At 57.2% G+C, this 26074-nt stretch overlaps 8 protein-coding genes across 13 annotated transcripts; all 8 read left to right on the top strand.

Annotated features, from left to right (window-relative positions):
• Positions 1-252: 252 nt before the first annotated feature.
• On the top strand, positions 253-2109 carry ABB37_02962 (zinc-finger protein conserved; the record flags this gene model as incomplete). The annotated part of the gene is made up of 1 exon (XM_015800136.1): positions 253-2109. Exon 1 carries the CDS (start codon positions 451-453, stop codon positions 2107-2109), a length of 1659 nt encoding a protein of 552 aa, XP_015661738.1. The 5' UTR covers positions 253-450.
• Positions 2110-2814: 705 nt separating this feature from the next.
• On the top strand, positions 2815-4979 carry ABB37_02961 (putative mitochondrial sphingosine 1-phosphate lyase, putative (SPL); the record flags this gene model as incomplete). 2 transcript variants are annotated; one of them, XM_015800135.1, is made up of 1 exon in its annotated part: positions 2815-4979. In XM_015800135.1, the coding sequence occupies exon 1, from the start codon at positions 3366-3368 to the stop codon at positions 4977-4979; it is 1614 nt and encodes a 537-aa protein (XP_015661737.1). In that variant the 5' UTR covers positions 2815-3365. The 2 variants fall into 2 exon arrangements, with proteins under 2 accessions (XP_015661737.1, XP_015661736.1); XM_015800134.1 differs by having other exon boundaries at positions 2886-4979.
• Positions 4980-6537: 1558 nt separating this feature from the next.
• On the top strand, positions 6538-10447 carry ABB37_02960 (zinc-finger protein conserved; the record flags this gene model as incomplete). The annotated part of the gene is made up of 1 exon (XM_015800133.1): positions 6538-10447. The coding sequence occupies exon 1, from the start codon at positions 6809-6811 to the stop codon at positions 10445-10447; it is 3639 nt and encodes a 1212-aa protein (XP_015661735.1). The 5' UTR covers positions 6538-6808.
• Positions 10448-10860: 413 nt separating this feature from the next.
• Positions 10861-12885, top strand: ABB37_02959 (hypothetical protein; the record flags this gene model as incomplete). Of its 4 annotated transcripts, none has more annotated exons than XM_015800132.1 (1): positions 10861-12885. In XM_015800132.1, exon 1 carries the CDS (start codon positions 11815-11817, stop codon positions 12883-12885), a length of 1071 nt encoding a protein of 356 aa, XP_015661734.1. In that variant the 5' UTR covers positions 10861-11814. The 4 variants fall into 4 exon arrangements, with proteins under 4 accessions (XP_015661734.1, XP_015661733.1, XP_015661732.1 ...); XM_015800131.1 differs by having other exon boundaries at positions 11006-12885; XM_015800130.1 differs by having other exon boundaries at positions 11549-12885.
• A 1405-nt stretch (positions 12886-14290) lies between these two features.
• Positions 14291-15457, top strand: ABB37_02958 (putative mitochondrial hypothetical protein; the record flags this gene model as incomplete). Its single annotated transcript, XM_015800128.1, has 1 exon — positions 14291-15457. Exon 1 carries the CDS (start codon positions 14345-14347, stop codon positions 15455-15457), a length of 1113 nt encoding a protein of 370 aa, XP_015661730.1. The 5' UTR covers positions 14291-14344.
• A 408-nt stretch (positions 15458-15865) lies between these two features.
• On the top strand, positions 15866-17492 carry ABB37_02957 (putative mitochondrial hypothetical protein; the record flags this gene model as incomplete). The annotated part of the gene is made up of 1 exon (XM_015800127.1): positions 15866-17492. Exon 1 carries the CDS (start codon positions 16098-16100, stop codon positions 17490-17492), a length of 1395 nt encoding a protein of 464 aa, XP_015661729.1. The 5' UTR covers positions 15866-16097.
• Positions 17493-18097: 605 nt separating this feature from the next.
• On the top strand, positions 18098-21962 carry ABB37_02956 (hypothetical protein; the record flags this gene model as incomplete). Of its 2 annotated transcripts, none has more annotated exons than XM_015800126.1 (1): positions 18098-21962. In XM_015800126.1, exon 1 carries the CDS (start codon positions 18228-18230, stop codon positions 21960-21962), a length of 3735 nt encoding a protein of 1244 aa, XP_015661728.1. In that variant the 5' UTR covers positions 18098-18227. The 2 variants fall into 2 exon arrangements, with proteins under 2 accessions (XP_015661728.1, XP_015661727.1); XM_015800125.1 differs by having other exon boundaries at positions 18114-21962.
• A 494-nt stretch (positions 21963-22456) lies between these two features.
• On the top strand, positions 22457-25711 carry ABB37_02955 (ATP-dependent DEAD/H DNA helicase recQ family- like protein; the record flags this gene model as incomplete). Its single annotated transcript, XM_015800124.1, has 1 exon — positions 22457-25711. One exon carries the CDS (start codon positions 22457-22459, stop codon positions 25709-25711), a length of 3255 nt encoding a protein of 1084 aa, XP_015661726.1.
• Between the last annotated feature and the right edge of the window lie 363 nt (positions 25712-26074).

Below are 26074 nucleotides of genomic sequence, written 5' to 3'. Positions count from 1 at the left end.
AAGTGCTGAAGCCTTGTTGCTGTTTTTTGCCGAGACCTGGATGATGGGAACCGGCAAGCTGTGTCCAGAGCCTTGCCTACAAGCAGCACGTGAAACTCTTTCTCTTGGTTGCTGTGCTCTCAGGAGAGTTGTTATCTTGAGAGCAGCTCCTGTGTTCGCGTACGCCATATGCGCCGACTACTTGCTGTTTCGGTGACGTACCACTCTCGTCTATTTCCTTCCCTTCTACCGTTTATCGTTCCCTCTCTGAAAGCAGCACCTCGTTGACCTTTCTCCTAGATCTCGTTGCTGCCGTGGCATGAGCAGGAAAGCGCCGTAGAATTCAGTGCACGTGGAACTTTATCTGTTGCAAGTGAATGCCGCAGGTCGTCTTACATCACCATCATTGAGAGGCAAAACAACCCTTTCTACCTGCGCGGTTCTGGCAAAAGGAAAGAAGACAACATTAAAATGTCACGGGTCATTACATGCGGCATTTGCTTTAACGTGCTGGACCGGCCTGTGACACTGGAGTGCAACCACTCCTTTTGCACGGCCTGCGTCCTACAGACACTGCGCGACAACGGCGACAACGGCTTTCAGTGCCCCCTCTGTGCAACGCCCTACACGGAGCTCCACGCCGGCAACCTCGCCGAGTACGCGGACCACGAAACAGAGGTGTACGTCGAGGCCCTCGCCAAGGGTGTCTCTGACCCACGCAAGTGCCAGTGGTGCGAGAGCGCGCCGGCCACGGTGCAGTGTGCTGAGTGCATGAGCATCTTCTGCAACGACTGCAGCGCCGCCGTGCATAAGAACATCGCAAAACGCGACCACGCCGTTGGCAAATTGAGCGACTCGAGTAAGAACTACCTGCGACGGTGCCACTTGCGCTCGCACGAGGAGTATAAGGCGGAATTTTACTGCGTGCAGTGCAGCCAGGTGTGTTGCGCCTACTGTCTGCAGGTAGGGCCGCACCGCGAACATCGTCACGTGACGACCGCGGTAGCGGCAGCCGAGGCCCGACAGCAAATGTCGCGAGACTTGCAGTCGATTGTGGAGAGCAAGACACGCCTGGAGCGGCAGGCGGCGGAGATGAACCGTGTGGCGGTGCAGTACTCTGATTCGTACGACTCGGTGGAGAACGTGGTGACCGAACGCTTTGAGGCGTTCAAGCAGCAGCTGATGCAGCGGGAGGTGGAGGTGCGGCGCATGCTGACGAAACTGCGTGAAAGCGGCGATGCCTCTCTCACGTCCTCCCGCCGAGAGTACCTGGAGACGCTCAACAAAATGAACGAAACGCTGCTGCAGTTCCGTGGGATCCAAAATGGAGGCACGGACGACGAAGTGCTGGAGAGCCACGTGCAGCTAAGCAGCTGTCTCCCTTCCGACCTGCCCTCCGTGACGGGGGCCGGCTTCAAGATGATGAGTCTCGGTGACATGACGCTGGCGGGTCTGGAGGTTGCGTTGGATCTGCAGACGGTCGACGCCGGCCTGCAGCAGCAGCAGCAGCGCCAGCAGCTGTCTTCTGTAAATGTAAATCGATCCGCGACGTACGGCGGCGCTGCCTCTTTGAATGGCAGCACCACGTCCGGCTACGGCGGCACCACCGCGGCCCTGAGCGCGCCTCTGCGTCTCACCTTCCCCGTCGATGACGACGTGGAGGCGACGGTACTGGGGGACGGCGTGCAGCTGCACTGTGTCTCCCGGGGCAGCGGCGCCACCCAAATCGGCGTGCGGAGCAAAGAAACGTTTGAGTCGCTGTTATCGAGCTTCCCGGAGGATCGCGGTGTTGTGGCGTGGCGGGTGCGGCTCGACAACATCTCCGACTCTTTTATCGGCGTGGTGGAGAAGACGTTGCGGTCCGGTCAGGTGCCGAACGGGTTTTACTGGAAGCCCGCCTGCGCTGGGGTTGTTGACGGCCAGGTAGGTCGTTTTACGTCTGCCGTGCGGCGACTGCCCGTGTGCAGGAACGGGGATCGGGTTCACTTCATCTACGACGGCTCGCAAGGCACGCTGCGAGTTGTGGTGAACGACAACGATGATCGTGGGGTGATCGTGGCGGACTTGCACCCCCGCATGGCCGCCTGCTTCATCTTTTATCCTGGTGAGGCCTTAACGATTTTGTTTTAGAGCGTTTGGAGGGGATAGCCTCTTTTTAGTTACATAGATTCCCTTTATACGCTAGTAGAACGTTGATTTGCGTTGCTCGCTGTTGTGGTTGCCAGCAACACCCCTACTGTTTCTTACAGGTTTTTTATCTTTTATTCTTCTTATTTGATCGGTAGGGGGCGTGTGGACGTTGTTGTGTCCTCTTTGAGTGGTTTTCTCATGTCGTTTACTTTTCAACCCGTTTTGCTCCCTTTTTTTTTGTTCCCCACATTTACTTCGTTTTGTGTGCGTGTGTGTGTCTGAGACACGCCGATAGATGTACCACTACACTTTAGCAGCAGCTGAGAAGCGAAGAGAGGAGAAAAGAATGAAATTCGACTGGCGGACGTACCCTCCCCGCTTTTCATCTTGCGACGGGCAGTGCTCCGGTTTGATTTCTCATATGACTTCTTCCAAGCTTTTCGCTCGTGGGGGACTTCGTTGGGGCTCTGCAAATGACGGCTAGTTTCCGCAGACAGCATTTGCCACCTCCAACGCCGCACACTGTCTTCTGAAAACATCCAGACCAAAAACGCAAGTATGATGGCGTTGACAACGGGATTTCTATGCTTGGTAGAAGCAATAATAAGTTAAAAGAACAGGCAGAAATATGTGTTGATATGATTTCGATTATCTACTCCACACACAATGCCTTTCTATAGAAATTCTCTTCTTCTTTTATACTTAGTGGCAACACTTCATTTTTTCAACTTTCCTTTCTTCACGCGTTTCGTCGAATGTGATGTCCCGCGCTTTTAGTTTCGTGCCTCACAAAGTTTTTAGCCGTGTTTCCCAAAGCCTTCCCCTCCTGTCAGCAGATTTGTTTTTGCACGTGCTGCATCAAACAAGAGAAGAGAAGACCAAGAACACAGTTCTCTGTTTTCCGTTAAGTCGGCGCGGTACCTTGTACTATTCACCGACACCCAGCACCCTTTTGAAGACTCCTTCGCTCCGTTACTCGCGAGCAGCGAAAGTACGACTGTGGTATTCTTGAGACAAACGTCTTTAAGCTCGTGGGCTATTATTATTGTTTTCCTTTCCATTTTGTTTTTAGGAGTGGAAGACGTGGAAAAGAGAAAACCAACAACTGAAGGAACGCGGCACAATTGCGTGACGTTCGTACACGTTGTGTATGAAAGAGGGTGCAAGTGAACGGTTTCTTTTTCTCACTTAACACCCGCAATAACAGCACGCGAAAGTACAACGACGCTTTAAAGGAAGGAAAAAAAAAAACAAATATGACTACCCTTTCGTCGTATGTGAATGAGAAGCTGGAGGGCCGCACGCCGACGCAAATCGTCGTCTTGACGATTGGAGCCGCGGCGGCGGTTCGCATTGCCCTCGACTGCTTCGGTGAGGGTCAGATGGTGAAGCGCACGAAGCAGGCCGTGTGGCGCGGGATTCGCTTCATCGCAGACCCCTTCATCAACGTGAAGGTGCAGAAGGCAGCAAGGGACATGAAGATGCCGTCGAAGGAAGGCGAGTTCAAGGCGATCACCCTTCCCGAAAAGTCGCGAAGCGAAGAGGATGTATTGGAGTTGGTGCGGCAGTTTCACACCGACCTCGACCTGGACTACGAGGAGGGCGGCTTCAGCGGCACGGTCTACCACGGTGGTAAGACGCACACGAAGTTCATCAATGATGTCATGGCCATCTACCAGTGGAGTAACCCGTTGCACAGCGACATTTTCGGCGCTACGCGCAAGATGGAAGCAGAGATAGTGTCGATGGTACTGCACATGTTCAACGGTCACCTGCTGAAGGACGCCGGCGGTGTCGTCACGTCGGGTGGCACGGAGAGCATCATGATGGCCTTGAGGGCCTACCGTGACTGGGGTCGTGACACCCGCGGCATTGAGCGCCCGTCCGTCGTCGCACCCATCACCATTCACCCGGCCTTCGACAAGGGCGCCGAGTACTTCAACATTGAGCTCATTAAGGTCCCGATTGTCGAGGCCACCGGCCAGGTGGACCCGCAGGAGATGGAGAAGTACATCCGCTACGACACCATCGCCTTGGCCGCGTCAGCGCCGAACTTCCCTCACGGTGTCGTCGACCCCATCGCGGAAGTGGCGGAGCTGGCCGTCAAATACAACGTCGGCTTCCACGTCGACTGCTGCCTTGGTGGGTTTATCATGCCGTTCCTGGCCAAGACGGGCCGCACGGCACCGGTCGTTGACTTCCGGAATCGCGGTGTGACGTCCATCTCGTGCGACACGCACAAGTACGGCTACGCTCCGAAGGGCACGTCGACCGTCATCTACCGCACAAGAGAGCTGCGCAGCTACCAGTTCTGCTGCATCGCGGAGTGGCCGGGTGGCATGTACTGCTCGCCGGCGGTGAGTGGGTCGAAACCCGGCAATGCGATTGCTGGCGCCTGGGCCGCGATGGTGCGCATGGGAGAGGAGGGCTACGTGGAGTGCTGCGACAAAATCATCTCCACGCGCGAAACGATCACGGCGGCGCTGGAGAAGCTGCCGTACATTCACATTATCGGCCAGCCCACTGCGAGTGTCTTTGCCTTCAACAGTCACACCATCGATATCTTCCAGCTTGGCGACGGCCTGAAGAAGCGCGGGTGGGTGCTGAACAACCTGCAGTTTCCTTCTGGGCTACAGTTCAGCGTCACAATGCTGCAAACGCGAGACGGGGTTGCCGCCCGCTTCATCAACGACGTGAAGGAGATCGGCGACGCGCTGTACGAGGAGCGGAGGCGGCTGCTGTCGGAGGGCAAGAAGGCGCCGATCGGTGCGACAAGCGCGACCCTTTATGGCACTGCACAGCGCATTCCCGACCGCACCATTGTCAAGGACATTCTTCGCGAGTTCCTCAACACGTATTACACCGCGTAGAAGCCTGGACGGCAACGGAAAGAGAAAGAAGAAACAGTAGTTGTTCGAATCACAACAATGAAATGAGTGAAGAACAGAAAATGCTTTTGCAGAAGCATCTCTCTCTCTCTCTCTGCGGATTAACTCAACAAATCTCACAGCAAAATTTTCGTGTGTGGCTGCCCCACGGTGATGCCGTTTTCGTCTCTTCCTCCTTCCCCTTACCCCCCCCCCCCCCACCTTCCTCTTCCGCCGTGCAAGGTGTGCCTTTTCGTACATGGTATATCGTCGACTGCTTGCACGAGCTGTGCTGACGATCGATGCAAGCTGACTCCGAAGTTGTGCGCTGCTCAAGAGCGTTCAGCGTTAGGGGAGAGGGTGGTGTTGGGGGTCACTGTTGTTTTTACGGCAGGAATGTTTTTGTTTGGCGAGCTGCTGTCCGTTCTCATTTCACATTTTTTACTTTGTATGTACCCCGCTTTATAGGCGTGTGTCAGTCAAGCGCGTTGTTGGTGTCGCCTACGTAAGTTTTCGGTTTTTTTTGAACTAAGTAAATTAAATAAACCACATAGAAGATAGATCATAACGCGTGCGAGAAACTGAATCTGTTGCGGTAGCAGTCTCCTGTTTGTTTGTTTTTCCCGTTTAGTAGTACTACAGTTTGTTTTTTACGGGAAAGGAATCCGTCACATTCTGGCACTCGAATTTTGTCTTTTCGCTGCTTTGATGCTCATTTTTTTAAAGCTTTTTTTGCTTGTTTGTTTTTGATCTCCTTTTTTCGGTGCTGTACTCACCGCAGTCTGTTTCTTTTCTCCGCGACGCGTTGGTGAGCGCGCTGCGATTAGCGCATCGCTTTTCCACACCGCTGACGGGGACGAGAAGCCTTGCACACACACACACACACACACACACTACCTTTTACTTGTAAATTACAATGGCGTGGATGCTACGTGCTCTCTCGTCACTCTGTTTCTTTGTTGTTCGCTTCACACCATGTTGTTTAGCACAACTCTTTGTGAGAGTCGCACGTCGATGGTAGGAATACATCGCCCTCTATTCGCTTGCCTCATTTCGATCCTTACTCGCGTTCATAGTACCGGTGGTTTGTGTGGTCTTTAGCACGTGGTGCCGCCTTGGGAAAAGGTTGGGGACACCGCCTGTTCCTTCTTCTGTACTTCAGACAATTAGTGGTTTCTTTTTTTTTCTAGAGGGTGGCCGCGTTGTTCGTTTCCCCCCTTCTTTCTGTTGTTGCTGTTTTGTTCTGTGAAGGGTTGTAACACTAATAAGTCAAGCGTTTCGTTCGCCAGCCGCAATGTCAAGGAAACAAACAAGCAAACATGCAGAGAAACGCACCTTTTACAGCAACGGACTCGAAGACCACCGATGAGCCAAGAACGAGGTTGCAAATACGAATAGAAGTAAACGCCTTGTGTTGCATCTTAATGGTGGGAAATCGCGAGTAAAAAACGACGTATTTGACCCCTTTTTTCCCTTTTTTTTTGTTTCGGGTTACTCTGTTCCCCAAGTGACTCATCTCCTGCTGTTTCGTCTCCCGTCTATCTAGCCTGCTTGCTGTACAGAAGCAAGACCACCAGATGAACGTGGTGGAGAAAGCAAGATCGTAGAAGTGTTCAATCGAACGAAGAGCATCATAGAAGCAGTGTGCTCAGCGGCGCACGCATAGAAAGCCTGGTGCAGACGTTCCTCAAAGCGCAACCACCAGCAACTAAATAAAGCATCGTTCCTCCTTTTCATTCAAAACCCCCCGTGGAAACAAAGCACAAGTACAAAAGAAAAGCGAGCAGCGAGAAGCACTTCGTCGCCTAAAAAAAAAAAATAGATATCTTGCGATGCCGTTTACCTTTAAGCTGCACGAGCCACCGTGCGACGTGGCGTTTCTCTCCATTGTCGACGGCGAGGCCCTGTACAACGCCGACAACGCTCGCACACGCGACGTGAAGGAGGCGACGATCCGCCAAATCGGCTGGCACCGCGTCGAACTGCCGCAGGAATGGTTCCTCTCCCAGCGAGCCCGCGAAACCACCACGCACATGCTGGAGGCGATGCAGTGCACCCTGCAGTACCTGCGCTACCGCGGTAAAAGCGAAGAAAAGCGCAGCATCAGACTAGCCGCCACCCTGCAGCGCTGCGAGGAGGAGCGCGCGGCCGCCTTTGAGGAGCTGATCGAATTGCGCGAGACGGTCGCCCTTTACAAGAAGAAGCTGCGAGAGATGAGTCAGGGCACGAAGAGAGGGGCGCCCTCCCCAGTAACGCACTCCGAGGGGCTGCAGTGCGCTTTTTGCGAAAACTGCTACCCCAGTCGCCACGCCCTTGAGTCGCACTTCCGCAAGCGCCACAAGCGTTCTTCCGGGTATGCCGCCATGGCTGCAGCGGCGGCCGCCGTAGCACAGAAGCAGCAACAGCAAGAAGTCAAAGATGAGGCGCTCACCCCACGCAGTCCGTCGAATCTCCCTTTCATGGGCCAGCGGAGTCCACCGCCTTCCGGATCCACCACCAGTCCCCCAGGCGTGGAAAGCCGTGGTGATCTCAGTCTGCGCGAGGAGCTGAGTGAGCTGCGCCTCAGCGTCGCGAAGCTGTTGACGCAGCAGGCGGAGTTCTATCGCGGGATGTCACCGTCGTGCATGGCCGCCGTGCCGATGCCAACTGCCACAGCACCAGGTGACGCCCCCGCAGTCACCAGAACGACTCCGGTCGCAACAGGGCCTCTCCCAGGTTTGCCTTCGAGCCCGCACGCAAGTAAGGAGGAGGAGAGCGCGCTGCTGCGGTGGCTCGCGCAGGATGTGTCGGAGCGAAAGGAACGCCGTGGTGGGGCCGAGCCACACGCTGCACAACGCGGTACGGAGAACAACGCAACGGAAGGAAATGAAGAGACGCCTTCTCGCCCGCCAGCGGACGTGACCGCACGTGTGCGGACGTATCCAACGCTGGACCCTAGGAGCTTCCTGCACTCCAGCGGGAGCGACAGCGTGCTCGGCGGCGGCGGCGGGACCGGTGTCGGGGCGCGACGCGGGAGTACCATGGACAGCTACGTGGAGGTGTCACCTATGTCGCCATCGCCCTCGCTGGCGCAGCACGCCAATTCGCGTGAGAAGAAGAAAAACCGCACACGGAGGAAACATGGCAAACCCGCTGCAGAAACTGCCGTTCTCGCTGCGGGATTTACGGCGCTCGCACAAGGTGGCAGTGAGGGCATTCACGGCAGCGTCGGTCTTCCGAGTGCGTTGCTCGAGAGGCAGAGACTTGCAGGGTTGCACGAAGCGCATGGCGTAGCTTCCCTCCTTTCATCCTCTGCCCAAGTCCTCATCGTCTCATCGGAGCACGGCTCGTTTAGCGGCGAATCGACTGCCTCTAGCAGCATCCGTCCTGCCCTTGACGCGACGCACACGCCTCCGGCGGGAAATGGCAGTCCGCCGGCGCCTGTCTCACCGGAGAATGCGAAGCTGCTGGCGTACGGCCCCGACACTGACAGCCCCATGGTGCGGCTGCCGTCATCGACGGACGCCCTGACGCGTGGGTCGTCGGAGCCGAACTCGCCGTCCGCCAACCGGTACGGCACGCCCTCGCCGCCAGATAGCGGAGAGACGTCTCACATTGCGAGCATCGGTCTGTCGGCTGGTGGTCCGACGGGAACGTCTGCTGCTGGTGCGGCTGCTTCTGCGCAGTTCAAGACTCGTCCCGCTCCACAGGCAGTGAAGCCGCTCTCGCCGGTGTCAACGCAGCAGGGTGTCTCTAATATGATGCTACTCAAGAAGACGTACGGGCCCGTGCCGTCGGTGCCCATCTTGCGAGTTCCCTCCAGCTCCAGCTCCAGCTCCAGCTCCCTCCCCTCTACCGACGAGCGCGAAACAAACCTCGCTTTGCCGTCTCCGCAAGGTGGAAGCGGCATCGTTTCTGCTGTGAGTGCCGGTCGCACAGGGGGCGTCGTACGCACTGACACCACCACACCGCGACGTCGCGTGCCGGACACGTCCTCGCCTCACCCGGGAGTGCAGAGCCCCACGCAGACACCTCGTTTTGGCAGCACACCGCCCACGACGCGTGTGGCGCCGATTCCGGCGCTCAATCTCAGTGCGGTCAGTGTGCACAGCAGCACTGACCAACCGCGGCGCTCCGACTCGCCGTCTGTCAGCCGTGCCAGTCATCGACACGGTGACGCGGCGGAACGGCAAGCGCAGCGTGCGAGCGCGACGGATGCCGTCGTGCAGGCATCCTTGAACTCGTCCACTGGCGCGCTGCAAGCCGGCTTTACGCCGGCAACACAGGCGCCAACGCAGAAGGCTATTCCTGTGGTGCACCTCGTACCGGCGACATCGCTCGAGTCGGACGAGCTTGGAAAGCACGCGAATGGAGATGAGAAAAGTGACAGCAGCGGTGACGCTTCGGTGTCGTCGTTTTCCAAGGTGCCTGCTGGTACGCAACCCGAACGCGTGCGGTCTGACGCTGGACAGTCCGTAATGCAGACGCGGCGACGGCAGAGTGCGGAGGAAGTGCTCAGAGCATCGGACGCCTCGTACTCCGTGGATGCGCAGCTTTATGCCCCGTCTGATGCAGAGCAAGAGGAAGAAGACGCACTGGACGCTGATCAGCACGAGGCGTACATAGACAATGCCAGTGATCATCTCCCCGAGGACATCACTGTCGATCCACTCGGCAGCGTGTTGTCGCAGGATGTGGACGTCGATGGAGACGATCAGGTGGACCGTGATCCCATCATGGAAGACGTACTGACGAACGACCTCGTGCCAGCTGAGCCACTTGGCCCTTTGTTCGGCACCTACCCAGCCCCCATGCGTCGGCAGGTGGCGGACACCGCTTCGGACGGCAGTGAGGAGGAGGATGTGGTCGATGCGGGTGGTGACGTGCGCTCTGCCGAAGACGCCTCTGCGCTGCATTCGAGCGACGCAGAACACCGCAACCCCCAACACGCCGTAGAGTCCGGCAGTGGCGGCAGCAGTGAGGAAGTGGCGAAAAACGCAGCGGACAAGGCGGAGAGCGCCTCGGGTGACTATTCTTATTATACCGACTCCTACGACGACGATGAGGGGAGCAAGGAGTCCGAGGAGGGAGAGTGGGAAGCGAAGAACAGCAGCGGTGGAAAGCTCGACATGGAGAGCAGCAAGTTCTCGTTGGGCACGCCGGTTGTGGCGCCGCCGATGGCGGTGAGTCCAACGGTGGCGTCCAGCCGAGGAGGCGACCGCTTTTACTCCCCCGCACAAGCAGAAGCGCACGTGGAGAAGAAGCCGCACAAGCGGGGTAAGGAGACGGCAGCCGCGACCCCCGGCCGGGAAAGCGGTCGACGCTCGTCGTCCGAGCTGCTGCGTGGCTCGAGCACCGAGATGACCCGCAGCGAGGAGCTGGCCTCGGTGCCTCCTGCGCGCAGCACATCATTTCAATCCAACGTGTCACACACCGTGAAGAAGGCGGGTGGCGTCTTTAAGAATCTCTTCACGAAGAAAAAGAAGAGGTAAAGCCGTGAAGGCGCAACGCTCGCGGGCCGGTGTTGAGCTTGAGATGGCCCCTCGTAAGTGCGGAATTACTTGCGCCCCACCGTTTTGTTTTGTGTTTGGGAGAGTTCCGAATAGAAGAGTTACATCATAGCTGATAGAATGCGCTCCTGATACTTGTGAAGCACACGGCCGCACCCGTCAATAATTAAAGAAAAAGTAATCCCTTCATGTCAGAGCCTTCATTTTTTCGTCTCGGCTTCTAGATGACTTCAGTTTAGTCAAGGCAGCGTTGATGGTTTTTGTTTTGGTGTTGTGCTCTAATCGTGACGAGCAACGCCAGTACAAAGGGAGCAGAACGTGCGAAGCAAAGGCTTCTCATTTCACATCTGTCTGTGCCCCTCCTCCTCCTTCCCCTCCTTCTCCTCCTCCCAAAAGCACCGATATGCCTGTGGATTGAGATGCCCCTCGTTTTTTCTTCTTGTCGCTTTTCCCTTCCTGATGCGCTCAAGTAATCCATACGGTTTTTGTTTTCTTCTTTGCGCTCCTCCGCTGTCGCACAAATATATATATATATATAAAGACTCTCATTTTCCTGATGAGGTAGGTTTCTTTGGCGCTTTGACGTTGCTTGGCACACCTTCGCTGTGTGACTTTGTTGCTGCTGCGGCGATGTAAGGTAAAAGAATTTGAGTTGTGGTTACGATACAGCACCACTGCAATAGCGGGCTTGTTGGTCTCTCATTCGCTTGCCGGCTACCCGTGAGTGCGAGATTTGGGTTCACTGCTGCAGAGCCTCGTCTTGCAACAGCAAAAACACAAAGTAAGTAATCGAGCGACAAAGCAGGGAAAAGAAGAAGACGTCTTACACAACAACATAGGATACCTAATGGTTCCTGGGGAAAGGAGATGCAAGCTCTTTCTTCCCCACAAGGCAAAGCTCTTTCATAACGGTGAGGGACTGCTTCTTTTTCAGTGGATCTTTGTCTCGTGCTGGCCGGGCTGATGAGTCCCCAAAGTGTCACGTCTCATGTTGTAAAGGATGCCAACAAGAATAATACTAGTAGGCGAACTTTATCATCTCATACTCGTCGCGTTTACTTCCTTCTTTTCCTCTCCTTCTCAGATTTCCCCCCTCCTTCGCACACACTCGCCTCTTATTTTGGAAAAGCTCCAACGGCTTCACCTTATCTCGCTGTGTATCTCTTTTTTTTTCTTTTTACATTGTCTTTCTGTTCTATTTAGCTGACTTCTTTTCATCATAAAAGGTATCCCAGCCTGTACGCATCGCATTTTCTCCTGTGCTTTTTCTCTCTTATCCTATATCATTACCTTATATATATCTCCGCCTCAAAGCGTCGAAACTTAAACGCCTCCAAACAAAATACAAAATGCCCGCTCCTGCCGCTCACACCCTCTTTGGCCTCGCTGACCTGAAGGTCAACGCGCGCTTTCTGTCCAACGTCGCCTTCATGGCCTCTGCCGATAAGCCCGTGGAGACGCCGACACTGATCGGCGACTACGCCATGAGCGAGATGTGCGTGTCGAAAGCCGAGACGGAGGATCTAAAAATGTACCTCGGCACCCTCCGCAGCGATGGCCAGAAGAAATTCGTTAGCCAGGTCGTGGAGAAGCTGCGTGCCGCGGCCGCGCAGACCCGCAACCGCGCCGTTGCCGCCGCCGCCGACACGATCGAGAGCGACTTTGCGCACTTGGCGAAGGTGTTCTTCCTGCGCGTGCGCTCCTACGAGGTGATCAAAGTCTCCGCCGATAAGTCGGTTGGCCGCATTGTGTGCTTTCCGGATCAGATCTCCGACGACTACGGCAACAACCTGGAGGAGCACAACGAGACAGGCATCATCCAGAGCCTCGTCGACCGCTCCCACAACGCGGACAAGCTGCCAACGGTGTACGTGGGACACGGCCACGGCGCGGCCATGGCAGAGGTCTGCGGCTGCGCGACGGGGCGTCAGTCCATCATCTTCGACGGCAGCATCCTCTCCACCCTGCTCGTCTTGAATGCCGTAACACACAAATGCGTGCTGTCGGAGCCGGGCGACGATGACGTGCCGCACGAGTTCAACTTGATGAACTACCGCACCGAGGCAACCATTACCACGCAGGACGCTATCATCAAGCCCATCCAGACAGCCGCTGAGGAGGTCCTCGCGGAGGAGAAGGCAGAGGAAGAGGCGGCTGCGGAGGAGGCCAATAAGAACGGCGGAGGGAAGAAAGAGGAGAAGGCGGACGCCGAGAGCAAGAAGAAGGAGGATGAACAGCAGAAGGCCGCTATGGCGTGGTTTGACAACCGAGTGTGGCACAAGATCGGAGGCATCGTCAGCCCCGCCGCGAGCAACCACTTCGAGCGCACCGGCCGCTACAACGCGAAGGCGCTTAGCGACATGCTGCTGGACTACACCGCCTCCGTTCGCCCCGCTGAGGATCCTTTCAAGCAGGAGTAGTAGAGGGAAGGGGAGAGAGAAAAGGGCCGGTAATGGCAAGGGGACGCACCGAAAAACAAAACGAAAAGAAACCTTATTCTCTGTAGAAAAAAGGCATCTTCGTGCTTCGTGGCGATAATGCATAGAAACCTGCGCTCTTTTCTCTTTCCTTTTCTTTTCTTTTCCTCTGTATTCTTCCTACTGAAAGGCCTCGTGAGAAACAGCAGGGGTGCCGTGCGCGTGCCCTCCACCCTCCCCCCCCCCTCCTCTCGATGAAGCGTCTCTACTGTAGGTGTTTCGACTCTTTTCCGTCATCCGGTGAACATACATCCCTTGTCTTAAGAAAAAAAAATGGAGGTGCGCTAACAACCGCGTTTGGGCAGTGGCCCAATCCACGACGTTGCTCGTTTTCATTGTTCTTCATTTTTTACCCTCTTCTCCGTTCTTTGCTTTTACTTTTCTCTTCCCGTTTCTGAAGGTGTTTGTACTGTCGTGCTCGGTATTCCCCTCTTGTTTCTCCTCCACTTGCCCCCTTCCTTTTTTTTTTTATTCGGACGCTCCTCGCAATCAACGCTGAATCGCTGCGCTGCGGCATTATCGATACTTCTCTGGGCTGTCTCTTCCTTCTCATCACGTTTCTGCGTCTGTTCTCGATTCACGGTATATTTTGTGAGAGGGACTACGCACAGTCACGGAGGAGGAGTAGAGAGGGAAACAAAAGAGGGCGAAAGAGCGGCACTTCACTATTATTACTCGCTGCTGCACCGGTGTGCGTTTTTTCAGGTGCGATGAGCTAGCGCGAGAAGAAAAAGTCAACAACACCAACGGCGCTTCACGTCGATACGAAACGGGCAACGGCCGGTAGAAAAATGGGGAAAAGTTCTCTCTTCTCTTTCTTCGTCTTTTTTATCTCCTTCTGTTGATGAAAATCGCTCATTTTATCTGGTTCTTTTCTATATACGTCAGATTTGTGACGAGCATCTGCAAAAGACACGACGTTCTGGATGAAGTGGAAATCAAGGGGAAGGCGAAGAACCCTGATCTGCTGATGCTTCCTTGAGAATCACTTTCTTGGGCGCTGCGAAGCTGTGGAGGGGAGGGTGGGGGAGGAAAGAAACTGCAGGTCCCATTGGGCTACCGACTTCGCTGTTCATTTGTCTCTTCCGTGGCCGCAGCGGGAGTACGTTACCCTGGGAGCGAGCATGCAGGAAGGCTGAATAGCGATAAGAATAGAATTTCTTTGTTGGATCTTGCAAAACAACAATCGTAAGTGTGGTCTTGCCCTCTCTCTTTCATTTTCAATTCCTTTTCAATCCCCGCTGTTCACCTTCGACGCACTTTGGTGTCTCTTCTTTCCATTAACACTTGTTGGTACTCCTTTTTAACGCACGCCTCGTCCTCGATCTGCTTCTTCCTTCTTTTTTTAGAGGAGGTATAATTGAATCAGTGCGCGTTCCCCACGTCGTTCTATACCCGAGAAATGGCTCTGATTGGGCGATTGCACGGAGCGCAGTGCACGCCTCTGCGGCAGCAGCTACGCCACGCCGACGGCATTCGCGGCGTCTTCTCTCTCAAACCTCTGCGACGCGGCGAGTTGATCTTATCTCTGCCTCTTCGTTACTGTTACTTCGCGCAATTCGGCCCCGATGACAAACACCGCCCAGACTGGGCGTCGACGCCAGAAGGGGCCCGACAGCTGCGGCGGTGGAATCGCGGTGTGGCGCTTCTGCCAGAGACGTGGACGTGGCTGCAGCGCTTCTCGAGTGACGCACCATCCGACTGCGTGTTGCTCACCTCCGGCGTTTCTGCGGAGCTGCCTCCTACCGGCCGCACGTCGGCACACGAAGAAGGCAACAACGATGATGTCGGTCTGGCGTCCCCTGTTGTTTTCTCGCTCACGGTGTCGCCTGTTGAGGCTGCGTTGGCGACGGCGATCGCGCTGCGGTACTTCTACAGGCGTGCACTGCATCTCACCCCGGCGACGCGCGCGGAGAAGCACATTGGGCCGCCACCAAATGAGCTAGCGGACCGTTTCGTAGACAACTTACCCGTGGACCTCTACTTGAAGTGGGGTGTAGAGACACTTTATGGCGACCCGGCCTCTGGAGAGGCGCACGTGTGTGTGGAGCAAATCGCACAGAACCTGCGCGACGCCGCGCTGACGCACGCCAACACGGAGGAGTACCGCTTTCTTGACGAGTTCCTGTCTCTCTTTGACGACCTGCTGCTGGTGTGCCTTTATGTGGTGCGGTCGCGCGTGTTGACGGTGCCGCTGTTGGGGAGGACGGAGGCGCGGAGGGAGGAAAAGGTGTGCAGTGTCTTTGCACCGCTGCTGGATGGGTTAAACCATCAGCCGTTGCGGCCATCCGCCGCGGTGGTGGTGTCGCTGCGGCGTGCGCACGTGGTGGTGCGTGCCACGCGTGACGTCCGGCGAGGGGAGGAGATCACGCTCGACTACCGTGCCGCGGGTCCGCGTGCTTGTCTGCCGACACATGACGATTCTTCTGCTACGTCGCTTCCGTACGCGGTCCGCATGGACGAGGACTGGGCCGCGCGGTACTTGATGGAGGAGGACCGATTGGTAGACGATTGAACGGCTCGTGACGCTGTTGATGGATTCGCCTCTCTTTCTTGCGAGTGTGTCATCGTCTGCTGCGCTCGTTTTGGGTTTGAGGTGAAGCTTGCCTTCCTTTCCTTGTCGCCCTCTCGGATCTTCCTGTTATCGGATCATATTCGAAATCTCGTGTTTAACGTGCCGGCATTCACGCGCATCACGGTTGCCTTTATATTTTTCACTGTGCTTCGTATCGTATCGGGTCGCTTCTCTCTGCTTTGTTGTTGTTGACGGGCTCAAAGCTGTAATGTGACGTTTTCTTTTCATCTGCTTTTCTCCCCACCGCAATGGGAAGATCCCGCGGTTTTCTTGAAGCTGTAATAGAGGCCTCTTACTTTCTCATCGCACCTTCTCCCTTTCCTTTCAACTTTCTATCGTGGTGGCACAGAGAAGGAATATTTACTGGTTTCTGTGGTAGACCAACATCGAACCTTTCCCTAGTACAGGTAAGTCTTCTTAATACTGCGTTACCCATTCTACGCTTGCGGCGGTGTCAACGCGGCAGCGTGCGGCGCCGTTCACTGAAGTCGTCAGTTTCTCTTGTTAAATTGAAGTGTCCTCTATTAAGAGTGTTGTGTGACTGGAGAGCAAAGCGCATAATTGTCGTAGTCGAGACGCCATGCACCACAAGATCCTTGCCCCGCTTTTAGGAAATCGGGTGCAGGCGGCACAGAAGTTCCCGCAGCTGCGACTGAAGCCGCAAGAGCACCACCTCATCACCCGCCGCCTGCAGTGCAGCATCCCCCTCACGGTCTTCCATCCCAACAGCGTCGACTTCGCCACGCGTGAACTGGAGGCGGGTCGCATCGTCGAAGTCCGCCGTGATGATCAGCGCCTTGTCGCCCTCGGCTTCTACGAGCCGCAGCTGGGCCGCGTCGACGTCTTCGATGCCACGCCGAACTCCGCCGCGATGCTCCCCACTATCAGCGAGGATTTCTTCATGGCTCGCATGCACGAAGCGTGGGAACGGCGGCGACGCATCTTGTTGCAAACGCAGAACAACACCTACCGCATCGTCAACGGATACGCGGACCGCCTGCCCGCGCTCTTTGTGGACATCTTCTCGGAGTGCTTCGTGCGTGTCGTCGCGACTTCCGCCGGGGCGGAGCGTTTAGTGCCGCCTCTCTTTGACTTTCTGCGCCGCAGCGGTGCGGAAGAGGTGCTGCTGGACACCCCGACCTTGGGCGACACGAACCGCGTCTCTCTCATCTCGTCCACCATCCCACTCCCGCAGATGTACGTGGAGGGCGGAGTGAGTCACTTGTGGTTAAAGCAGGGGGTGCAGCTGTCGTCGACGGCGAACTTGATGCTGCTAAACCCGGCACACCGTCGCACGCGGCGCATGGTGCGCGACCTTGGCAAGGGCAAGCGCGTGCTCACCATTTACGACCGATCCGGCTCCGCCGCGATGAACGCCGTGATGACCGCGAAGCACGTCACCGTCGTTCACCGCGAGGAGGCGACGCTCGAGTGGGCTCGGGCAAACTTAATCTGCAATCACTCCAGCAGTGTCTTCAAGACGTGCGAGACCGTCTGCTGCGACCCGGCCCAGCTGCGCGTGCGTCATCAGCAAGACGTTGTCTACATTGAGTGTCACCCGCAATTCCTCAGCACGGGGGAGCAGTGGGCCGCGCTGATGCAGGCATTGGCGCGGAATAAAGTCCTCGGCGTGGGTACCATGTTGATTGTCGCGCAGGACGAGGCTCCGCTGGGGATTCGAGACCTCCTGCCGCGACGCAGAGCCCTGTTTGCCGGCGGTGATGCGGAAGCGGCGGCGAACTTGCCAATTCATCGCCGGCCGCTCGCGGAGCTGCTGCGCAACTCGCTGGAAGAGGTGCACCTGAGACTGAAATTTCTGCGCGCCTTTTCCGTTGCCTGCGATCACCCGCGCATCCCGGAGAGCGCGAGCGCGTCCTTCTCGCAGGTGTACCTCGTGGAGGGTCCTGCGCTGGAGCACGTTTTTCGCATTCCCAACTCCAAGGAAGACGATGTGCCACCACCACCGTCGTCGTAGGGCTTTGGGTGCTCGCCTGGGCACGAGGAGAAGGAGAACGTCCGAAAGGATGAGGACTCAGGAGCCGCTTTGATGCTTTGACGGTGCGCGCGCAGCGCACATTGGACTTCTTTCGGTTCGATTTCTCTCTTCTGTGCTGCCGATGTGGCACCCTGCGCTCCGAAAATAAATTCAGCTTGCAGCCGTGTCACTTCCGCAGAGTTGTAACTGCCGCTAAAGCTCTGCGAATGAATGACACGTCCCTTCTTTCCTTTCGTGGTTTTTGTTTTCGCTGTTTCCTTTGTTCTGCTTGCCCGGAGCAACACCGCGAAACATCGATACGTTTCCCTTTTTCTGCGTATGCGAAGTGGCTGAGACGCCGTCTTCTCGAGCACGCACGTACGCGCATTCACGGAGGCTCCTGCAGGCAATCCCTGGGGTGTTTCACCCCACGAGTTTTTCGAGTACAAGAAACTATGCAAGGAAGACACGTATTGGGGTTCGTGCCGGACGGCGTGTGATCTGTGCTGACTCCCTGGCCAATTGGTCCCGTTCCTCGTCCACAACGCTTCTCTTTGTCTCTCCTTGATCTGCCGGGTACACACCCTGTGCAAACACTTTCTCAAGACGAGCGCGCGCACAGACACACGCATAGACCCACAGACAAGCGGCAAAACGGTGAAGCACCCCTTCCCTGTAACCCTTCGCTGCTCGCGAGCGCGTCGTCACGACAGTAGAACAGCCACATCGCACACGATGGACTGGAAAGCAGAGGCGACGAGGGTAATCCAGGCGTTCGATGTCGCTCTCGGGCGGCCACCGTTTCCACAAGACCCAACAGAAGAACTGGTAGAGAAGGCAACTGCCGTGCACCGCACTCTGAACCAAGTCATCAGTGAAGGGAAACTGAAGGTATTGGAAGGAGTAGCCGAGGTAACCACGACGCTACCGATCCTCTGCGCCTCGCTGAAGGAAGGCAGTCCCGATCGCAGACCTTGTCTCGCGCTGTACCGTCCTGTGCTCCTTGCCGTGGGGCTCGCGAGTTCGCTGTCAACGTACCCGATCTCGCACATTGTGGTCGACGCAAAAGCCGTCCTCGGTGCTGCCCTCTATGGGGACGCACCACAAACCGGCGCCAGCAGCACGAATGCAGACGATGGAGCGGATATCGCCGCCCTCAACGAAGCCGCACTGTTCACGTTTATGGCCACCGCACGCGGCCTAACACCAGAGGATATGCGACGGTTTCTCCGCCTGCCGTTGCTAGGCACCCGTGCCGCTCCAGCAGGCAAACATAACAGCAGCAATCCCAAATCCAAAGGAAACGGGAAAGGGGTCGCGATGTTGTCGAGCAAGGACGCGCCGAGAGCGGGACCGGCTGCTACATCCGCAGCTGCAACCGCAACAGGAACGCCGTCTGGCGTCTCACGAGCGGTGCTGGAGGTGATGATTGACGCACCGCTTGCGGACGACTGTCGGCACGTGTTCGAGTCTTTTATCGACAACACACAAAAGTTCCTCGATGTGGTAGGCTGCGATGGCGATCTTGCGAACCGCATTCTGAAGGTGTACGCCGAGCGTATTGTGCCGAAGCTGAAGCTGTCCTCGCTGTTGCCGTGCCTGAACGCGGAGTTGCTGGATTACTACGTGGACGTCGTTGCATCCTCGCTTAGAGAGGGCCCGAGCACGCTGCTAATCAGCAAGGAGTTGCGCGAGATTCCGCTGAAGCTGTGGGATGCAGACCGCGTGCATCACCTCGCGTGTGCGGCGGCCGCCCGCTCCATACGACCGGAGGAGGCGATGCCGAGCCTGTTCGTGTACACATTCTTGTATGCGATCTACTGCGCTTCAACGGGTGCTAGTGCCGCTGCGTCACCATCCTCGACCGCGGCAGCAGAAGTCGAGCAACCGAAGCCGCAAGATCCCAGCACGGAATACAAATTTGTCGTCGCGGTCCTTCGCGCCACAAACGCGGTACTGCCGGCCGCAAACTCTGACAAGCACGCGGCATCACCTCTCCAGACCTACGCGCAGCGCAACACAGGCATTGTGGTCATCCACGGTGCCGACGTCCCCGGGTGGTGGACTCCACTTTCACATTTTGCGCAGCTTCTTCTATCACGAGAGGCCGCGATGACGCTCAGCACAAAGGGACTCACAGCAGAAGGCGGTGGTGAAGTTGCAGAGGAGGAAGTGGGGTTGCAGTCGATGGAGTTGATGGCTTTGGCATTGCGTTCCCTGCTTGTGGCCGTAACGAAGGTTGCACCGGTGACGGACCGCGTCGCATCCCCGTCGACAGCGCCGCCGCCACCACAACAGCACAAAGCCAACGCAGGCAAGTTGAAAGGCGCAAAGGCGAGGAGCGCGACTGGAGCACCTGGCAAGGCAGACGTGAAGGTAGTGCAAGACGCGCCACCTCCAGTCCCGATCTCTGAGCTGCTTTCCTCCTGCTGTAGCATCTTGCTGTTCATGTTTTTGTATCAGCGATCCACGAAAGCTTCCAGCGCCGTACGTGTGTCGTCGCGTCTTCACCGCCGTGAATTTGGGCTACTGGTCGAGGTCCTTCGATCGTACGCTTTTCTGCTGCAGCATCAACCGCAGCGCCTCAGTGCGGCTCTGTGGCACAACTGCCTGAATTTGCTCACCTATTCCCTGTGGATGCCAACCGAGTGCAACCCGCTTTCTGGGCAGGAGGATGTGAACGCACCCCCTTCTGAAGCCGGCAACGCATTGCCGCTAGATGGACTGACAGGGGTGCTAGCTTCTGCTACATCCAGCACCGACTCCATGCTGTGGTTGGCGCCTCTGGTCTTGTCCTCCAACGTCGCCAAGTCCACGGCGCAGGCACCCGTTGATGTCGCCCGGTTACTGTCAGCGAACGCCGAGTTGTGGCTCGCTGTGGTGCAAGCTGCGGTGGGAGCGCGGAAGTTGCCGTCGCAGTTGGCGTCCGTGTTATGTCAGCAGCTGTTCCCCGCCCCGCCCGCCTACGTCCTCGGTGCGCTTTGTAGTGCGCTGGATGAGACCGTTCTCCAAACCTTGGCCGACCACATCGTGACAGCCGCACCGAGCCGAAGCGCCGTCCTCGTGGCCGGTCTCCAACAGATGGATCACGACACCAATTTTGGGGAAGTCTTCTCCGCTGTCAAGTCGGCGTTCCTGCGCGATTGCGTGCCAGCGTGCGTGGCGCAGAACGGGCTGAGGCGACTGTTGAGTGTCGTGGCGATATGGCAAGCCGGGCTCCTTGCGATCGAACAAGCGGCGGAGGCAGAGGCGAAGGAGTCTGCGCGGCGTGGGGTGCAAGAGCAGCTGCGGCAGACGCGTGAACTAGCCGCGGCCCACCGGTCTTTTCAAGCAGAGGCGCAGTCAAAGCACGACGCCAAGGCAGCGAAGCAGCGGGCAGTGCAGGCGGAGGTGGCACGACGGCGCGCACAGCAGGCCGCACGCTTTATCGAAGATGCAGCAGTGCGCGCCCGCAAACGGGCGAACGCACAGGAGACGTTGAAGCAGATGGCAGAGCAGAGCCGCGCCCGTCGTGAAGCGGCACGCCGTGAGCGCTTTGCGGCTTATCAGCAGCGGCTACAGAGTGAGTATCGCGTCGCTACATTTCTCGAGCACTTGAACCTGTCCTCTGCGCGTGTGATGGAGACGCGCGATGCGCTGCGTAAGGTGATCGACAAAATCACACCGGATGACTTGCTGGAGTTTCTGGTCTCAGGAGAAGCCAAGGTCCCGTCCGACATGGTGGAAGAGGTGGAAGGGGGCGACGAGGAGGACGAGGAGGACGAAACAGCGGCGGTGAGGGCGGCAGCCGCGCCGGGGACCGCCCTTGTGACGCCGGCGAGCGTGTCTAGCGAGGTGCCGAGGTGCACCGGTGAACGTCGCGATTTCTGGGCAGAAATAATGGATCATGCCGTGCCTGCCGACTCCGTGGTGCTGTCTCGTGTGCTGCCTGTCGCGGCAACCACCGCTGACGCGGCCCCACCGGCGCCGCCCACCGCGTATCGCCAGTGGTCCTTTCACAAACGTGTGACACCACTGTTGGATTTGTTCTTTTACGAGGACGGCGATGAGTACGGCAAGGTGCCGGAGGTGCTGCCCACCCTTCGCCTCCGTGTGGCGAGTGGCGTATGGCCGTCCGCCAAGACGCAGACCCTCGGCTTTGCAAACCTGCGCGAGGCCTTTGACCGCATGCGACAGCGAGGACTCGTGCAAATGCGGGACGGCGTTGTGCAGCTGACGTTGCTGGGCTTCCGATATCACTTTCCCTTTCACGACCCGGACGGTATGCTGGAAGTTCACCTGCGGGAGGCCCGGGAGCGTGTGCGAGCCTTGGTGGCCCATCGTCACGCCGCAGCAGAGGAAGGAAACGATGAGGCAAATGAAAGCGAGGAGGAGGAATGGAATGATGATGAAGGCTTTGCGGATGAAGAGGATGCAGAAGACGGTGACAGCGCGGGTCGTCTGCTTCCCGAGGTGGAGTTTGGTATCTAGTTCACCTGTGCGGAGTATGGGCCCCTCTCCCTTCCATCCTCTCTCCGCATGGAGTTCACCGCGAGGTGTGCAGATATATGGCAAACTATTAATGTCACATCATGGAAATCAGGTTGTCCGGCTGTCTCTTCCAACCTCTGCGTTATCGCAGCTTTCGTGTCATGTGGATGGAGCCGCTGCAAGGTGTCTTTTTTTTTTTATAGCTCGCTTCTCTCTGCTTCGTGTCTAGCATTGCTGTTTGGACACCCCAGCGATCCCCAGCCATCTCTCATGTAAACAATCTGCTTTGTTCCTACCGAAGAAAGTACCGCTTTTCCCTCTCTGCTCCCTAACAACAACTCTTTCCACCGGTTCAGTGGCACACGCATGAGAACATCAACACACCAGCAATTAAAACAAACGGAACCGAGACGTCGTCACCTGCACCGCCAAAAGAAGAAAAAAAGAAACATAGAGTATTTATTTTCAACCATAGAGCACTTCCCACACACGTAATGCCACTTTCTACGGTGCCTGCTTTGACGGTGCCGGAGAAGCGTAAGCGCAGCCGCAGCGCTTCCAGCAACGAGAGCACCGACGGCGATCACGACGACGGCAGCCGCGATGAGGCAGAGGAGGCGGTGCCCTTCTTGACGACGCTTTCCATGAACCAAACGCACCTCTTTTACGGCCTTAAGAACGTCCAGAGCCGTGCTCCCGATGCACCTGCTCAACAAAGTGCAGCGCTGTCCTCTCGTGCTAATGACGAGAGCAACGTGGGGGCGCCCAGTTCACCAGGAGAGGAAGCTGCTGCATCACCTGTCCATGCAGCACGGAAACTCGTGCCGAACGCGGCGGACACAACGTACCTGCATAGCATGCTGCAAGAAATCGTTGCTGCCGCGGCGCAGTTTTCGGCTGCATCAACGTCTCCCGTTCCACAGACAGCTCACGACGACGACACACTGCCCGCGTGCGCCTACTTACTCCGTACGTACTTCCATTTTGCCTCGGGATCCTTCAAGCCGCGTCAGCAGGCGGTGTGCTTTTCGATTTTGTCTGGGCTGAACACACTGGCGGTGTGCCCGACCGGATGGGGGAAGTCGCTGTGCTACCAGTTTCCCATGCTTGTCCACCGTCTGCTGTTTGAGTGTCGCTACGAGCAGTGGTGCCGTCAGGCAGGCGTCGTCTCCGTACTCACTCAAAGGGACTACTCCAACACAGGTGGTCTCGGTACAGACGACGCCGACGCTCTCCATGCTCCGAGCTCAAACGCCGCAGACGTCGCGTTGCCGTCGACCCTGTGCAGCCGTTTCTGCGTCGTCGTGTCGCCTCTCCTTGCGTTAATGGAGGATCAGGCCGAAAGGATCAACGGCGTCGCGCACCTCAGCGCCTTCGTCCTCTCCTCCAAAGTCGATGCGGCTCGCGAGGCGCAGCTTTTCCGGGAGCTGGCGTCACCGTTGTGTCCGTTAGACATCCTCTTTGTCTCGCCAGAGAAGCTCATCAGCAATGTGGGGTTGCGACTGCTGCTTCGGTCGCAGCGACATCGCTTGGCGATGCTGTGCGTGGACGAGGTACATTGCGTGTCGGGCTGGGCCTACGACTTCCGGCCGACCTTCATGTACATCAGCCGTGTGCTAGACGATCCAGTGTTGGACGACGCCGCCACCTTTTGTCCCTCCACGACGTTTGGAAAACCGCTCGCCGCACCACGAGGGCAGATGCCGTGTTCTCCAGTGCCGCAGCTGTGCCTGACCGCCACCGCCACCTTCGCGGTGACCCGCGACGTTCAGCGGCGCTTCAGCATTCAGCGCACCTTCCTGTGCGCCGATCAGCGGCGCGCCAACTTGGAGCTGCAGTCAGTGGACCTCGTCGCACGGCACGTTGCGTTTCACAATGTGCGGGCAACAAGGGACGATGCTGGCCACAACGAGGTGCCGGAGCCGTCGTCGCGCGTGGTGCAGGACGCCCTGCTCGAGGCGGTGCGACAGCTGCCCAAACCGATGCTGATGTACGTGCAGAGCCGCGCAGAGGCGGACGAGCTTTCTGGGCTGCTTTCCGCAAAGCTCGCGCGTGAAAAACGGCAGTCGTCCCCACCTACATCGCCGGTCAGCAGCGGAGAGGCGAGCAGCGCGTCAACGAGCGCAAGTTTCACTGAGTGTAATGCGCAGAGGAACAGCAAGCAGGTTCGTAGTGACCTATTTCATGCCACGCACTACGCGAAAGCAGAGGAGGAGGTACACGACTCCTCCGAAACAGCCGATGGCTCAACGCACGCCCGTTGCTCTTCGTCCACCGCAAGTCGAATCGTCGTTCGGTGTTATCACGCCGCCCTCACGCGCTCTGTTCGCACGGCGACGCAGCGGCAGTTTTTAGACGGCAAAATAGATGTCTTGGTCGCGACCGTTGCGTTTGGTATGGGCATCGACAAGGCGAACATCCGCAGCGTCGTGCACGCCTCAGCGCCGAGCTCCCTTGAAGGTTACGTGCAGGAAATTGGACGAGCGGGTCGGGATGGAGAGCGCAGTGTGTGCCGCATCTTATACAACCCGTTCGACTTCTACTCGTTGCGCAGCCGGCTATGGACGTCGCTGCTCTCGCCAGCGGAGATGCGCTCCATCGTCGCGGCGATACTCAACTGCCCCACGACGCGTGTGGGCCAGCGGCTGATGCTCGTGTCGACCGCTGCGCTGTCGTCAGAACTTGGGTTCAGCGAGGAGGCGGTGGAGACGGTTTTGTTCTTGTTGCTCACCGAGGTGGAGAGCCCAGGCAGGCCCCTTGTCACGGACGAGAACCCTCTACACCATAATGCGGAAGGGAGGAGCTCGACGGGGAGGCTGCACGCTCCGTTCCGCACGGTGCTTGGCTCGTACCCGCTCAAGTACAAGGTGGTTAGCGTGCAAGGCGAAGCAGAGCAGGATGGTGCCCCTGCTGCGACGGTGGCGGCGGTATCGACCTCGTCCTCAGCCTCCTCCGCGATCGATTCGCAATCACGTTACGCGGCTACAAAGCGGCGTCGCACGCGCTGCAGCGCATCGGCGGCTGCCTCGGCCGGCGTTGGTCTTCTTCTCCGGCAGCTGGGTGCAACCGACGCGGTGCTCGAGTTGTGCCGCGTGATGCCGAGCACGTCGAATCAAATCGAGTTGGCCAACCGTCTTTCTATGCCACTGGTGGAGTTCCGGCAGCGTATGCAGGACCTTATTCAGAGTGGTACGGTCAAAGTCGCCCGTTACGGCGTTCCCACGGCGTTGTTACTCGAGCTGGCAGACTCCTTTGCGGATGCCGCGAGCCCAGCTGGGCAGGCCGCGCTGGCGGAGTATTTGTGGTCGCTGCATCGCGGTCGACTGGACGCGCAGGTGCGGCGGCTGCGAGAGATGTTTCGTGTGCTGGCGCGTCCCACGCCTGATGACGTCGCCAGCGTGTTCCGTGGAGAATCCCTTGATGGACCTTCCGTGAACGGTGTGCCAGAGGCACCGCGGTGGAGTCCGCCTGGTCGCGGCTGCGGAAAGATGCGAGCGGTGTCGATTGCAAACGCCTTTGTGGAGGAGAACCGCCTGCGTATCCACTCCACCTACGAAGCCCTGCGAGCACTCATGGGCGTCCGTCCGAAGAGTCTCATTCAATACGGCAAGTACGCCGGCCAGCTGCCGCTGGCGCAGAGTTGGTACGTGAGCTCGCCGTACTTTGGTGCCTTGCGCACCTTCGACTTGGCGTGGGTGCTGCAGATCCTTGCGCCGCATCGGTTAGATTCCGCCGTTTCTGAAAAGTAAGCGGCACAACACGCAGCAACGTGAAGTCGCAGAACGATGCCACCCTCCTCTTTTTTTTTGTTGTTCGTTTACTGCGAGAGTCTGCTAAACACTGCATGAGTCAAAAAAATTATATTTCTTTATTGTTTAAGAGCCGAACACTCTAAGTTGTTGCCGTCCAGACAACCTCGATGTTGTGCTTCTGAAGCACCCACTCTAGGCCCTTTCTGGAAATGCACGCTTCACAAACTCGGAAGTGAGTTTCGAACGCGTGCGCCGTTGATGCATGAGGATAGAAGAGTGTTATTACTATTATTATTATTATTGTTTTCTGCCACGGTGCGTTAACACTACCGTGTTCCTCTTTACCGCTCTTCTTCTTCT

The sequence above is a fragment of the Leptomonas pyrrhocoris genome (assembly GCF_001293395.1).
Source record: "Leptomonas pyrrhocoris isolate H10 chromosome Unknown, whole genome shotgun sequence".
NCBI lineage: Eukaryota > Euglenozoa > Kinetoplastea > Trypanosomatida > Trypanosomatidae > Leptomonas > Leptomonas pyrrhocoris.
Note: the sequence above shows the minus strand (reverse complement) of the source record. Positions and strands in the feature narration are given on the sequence as shown.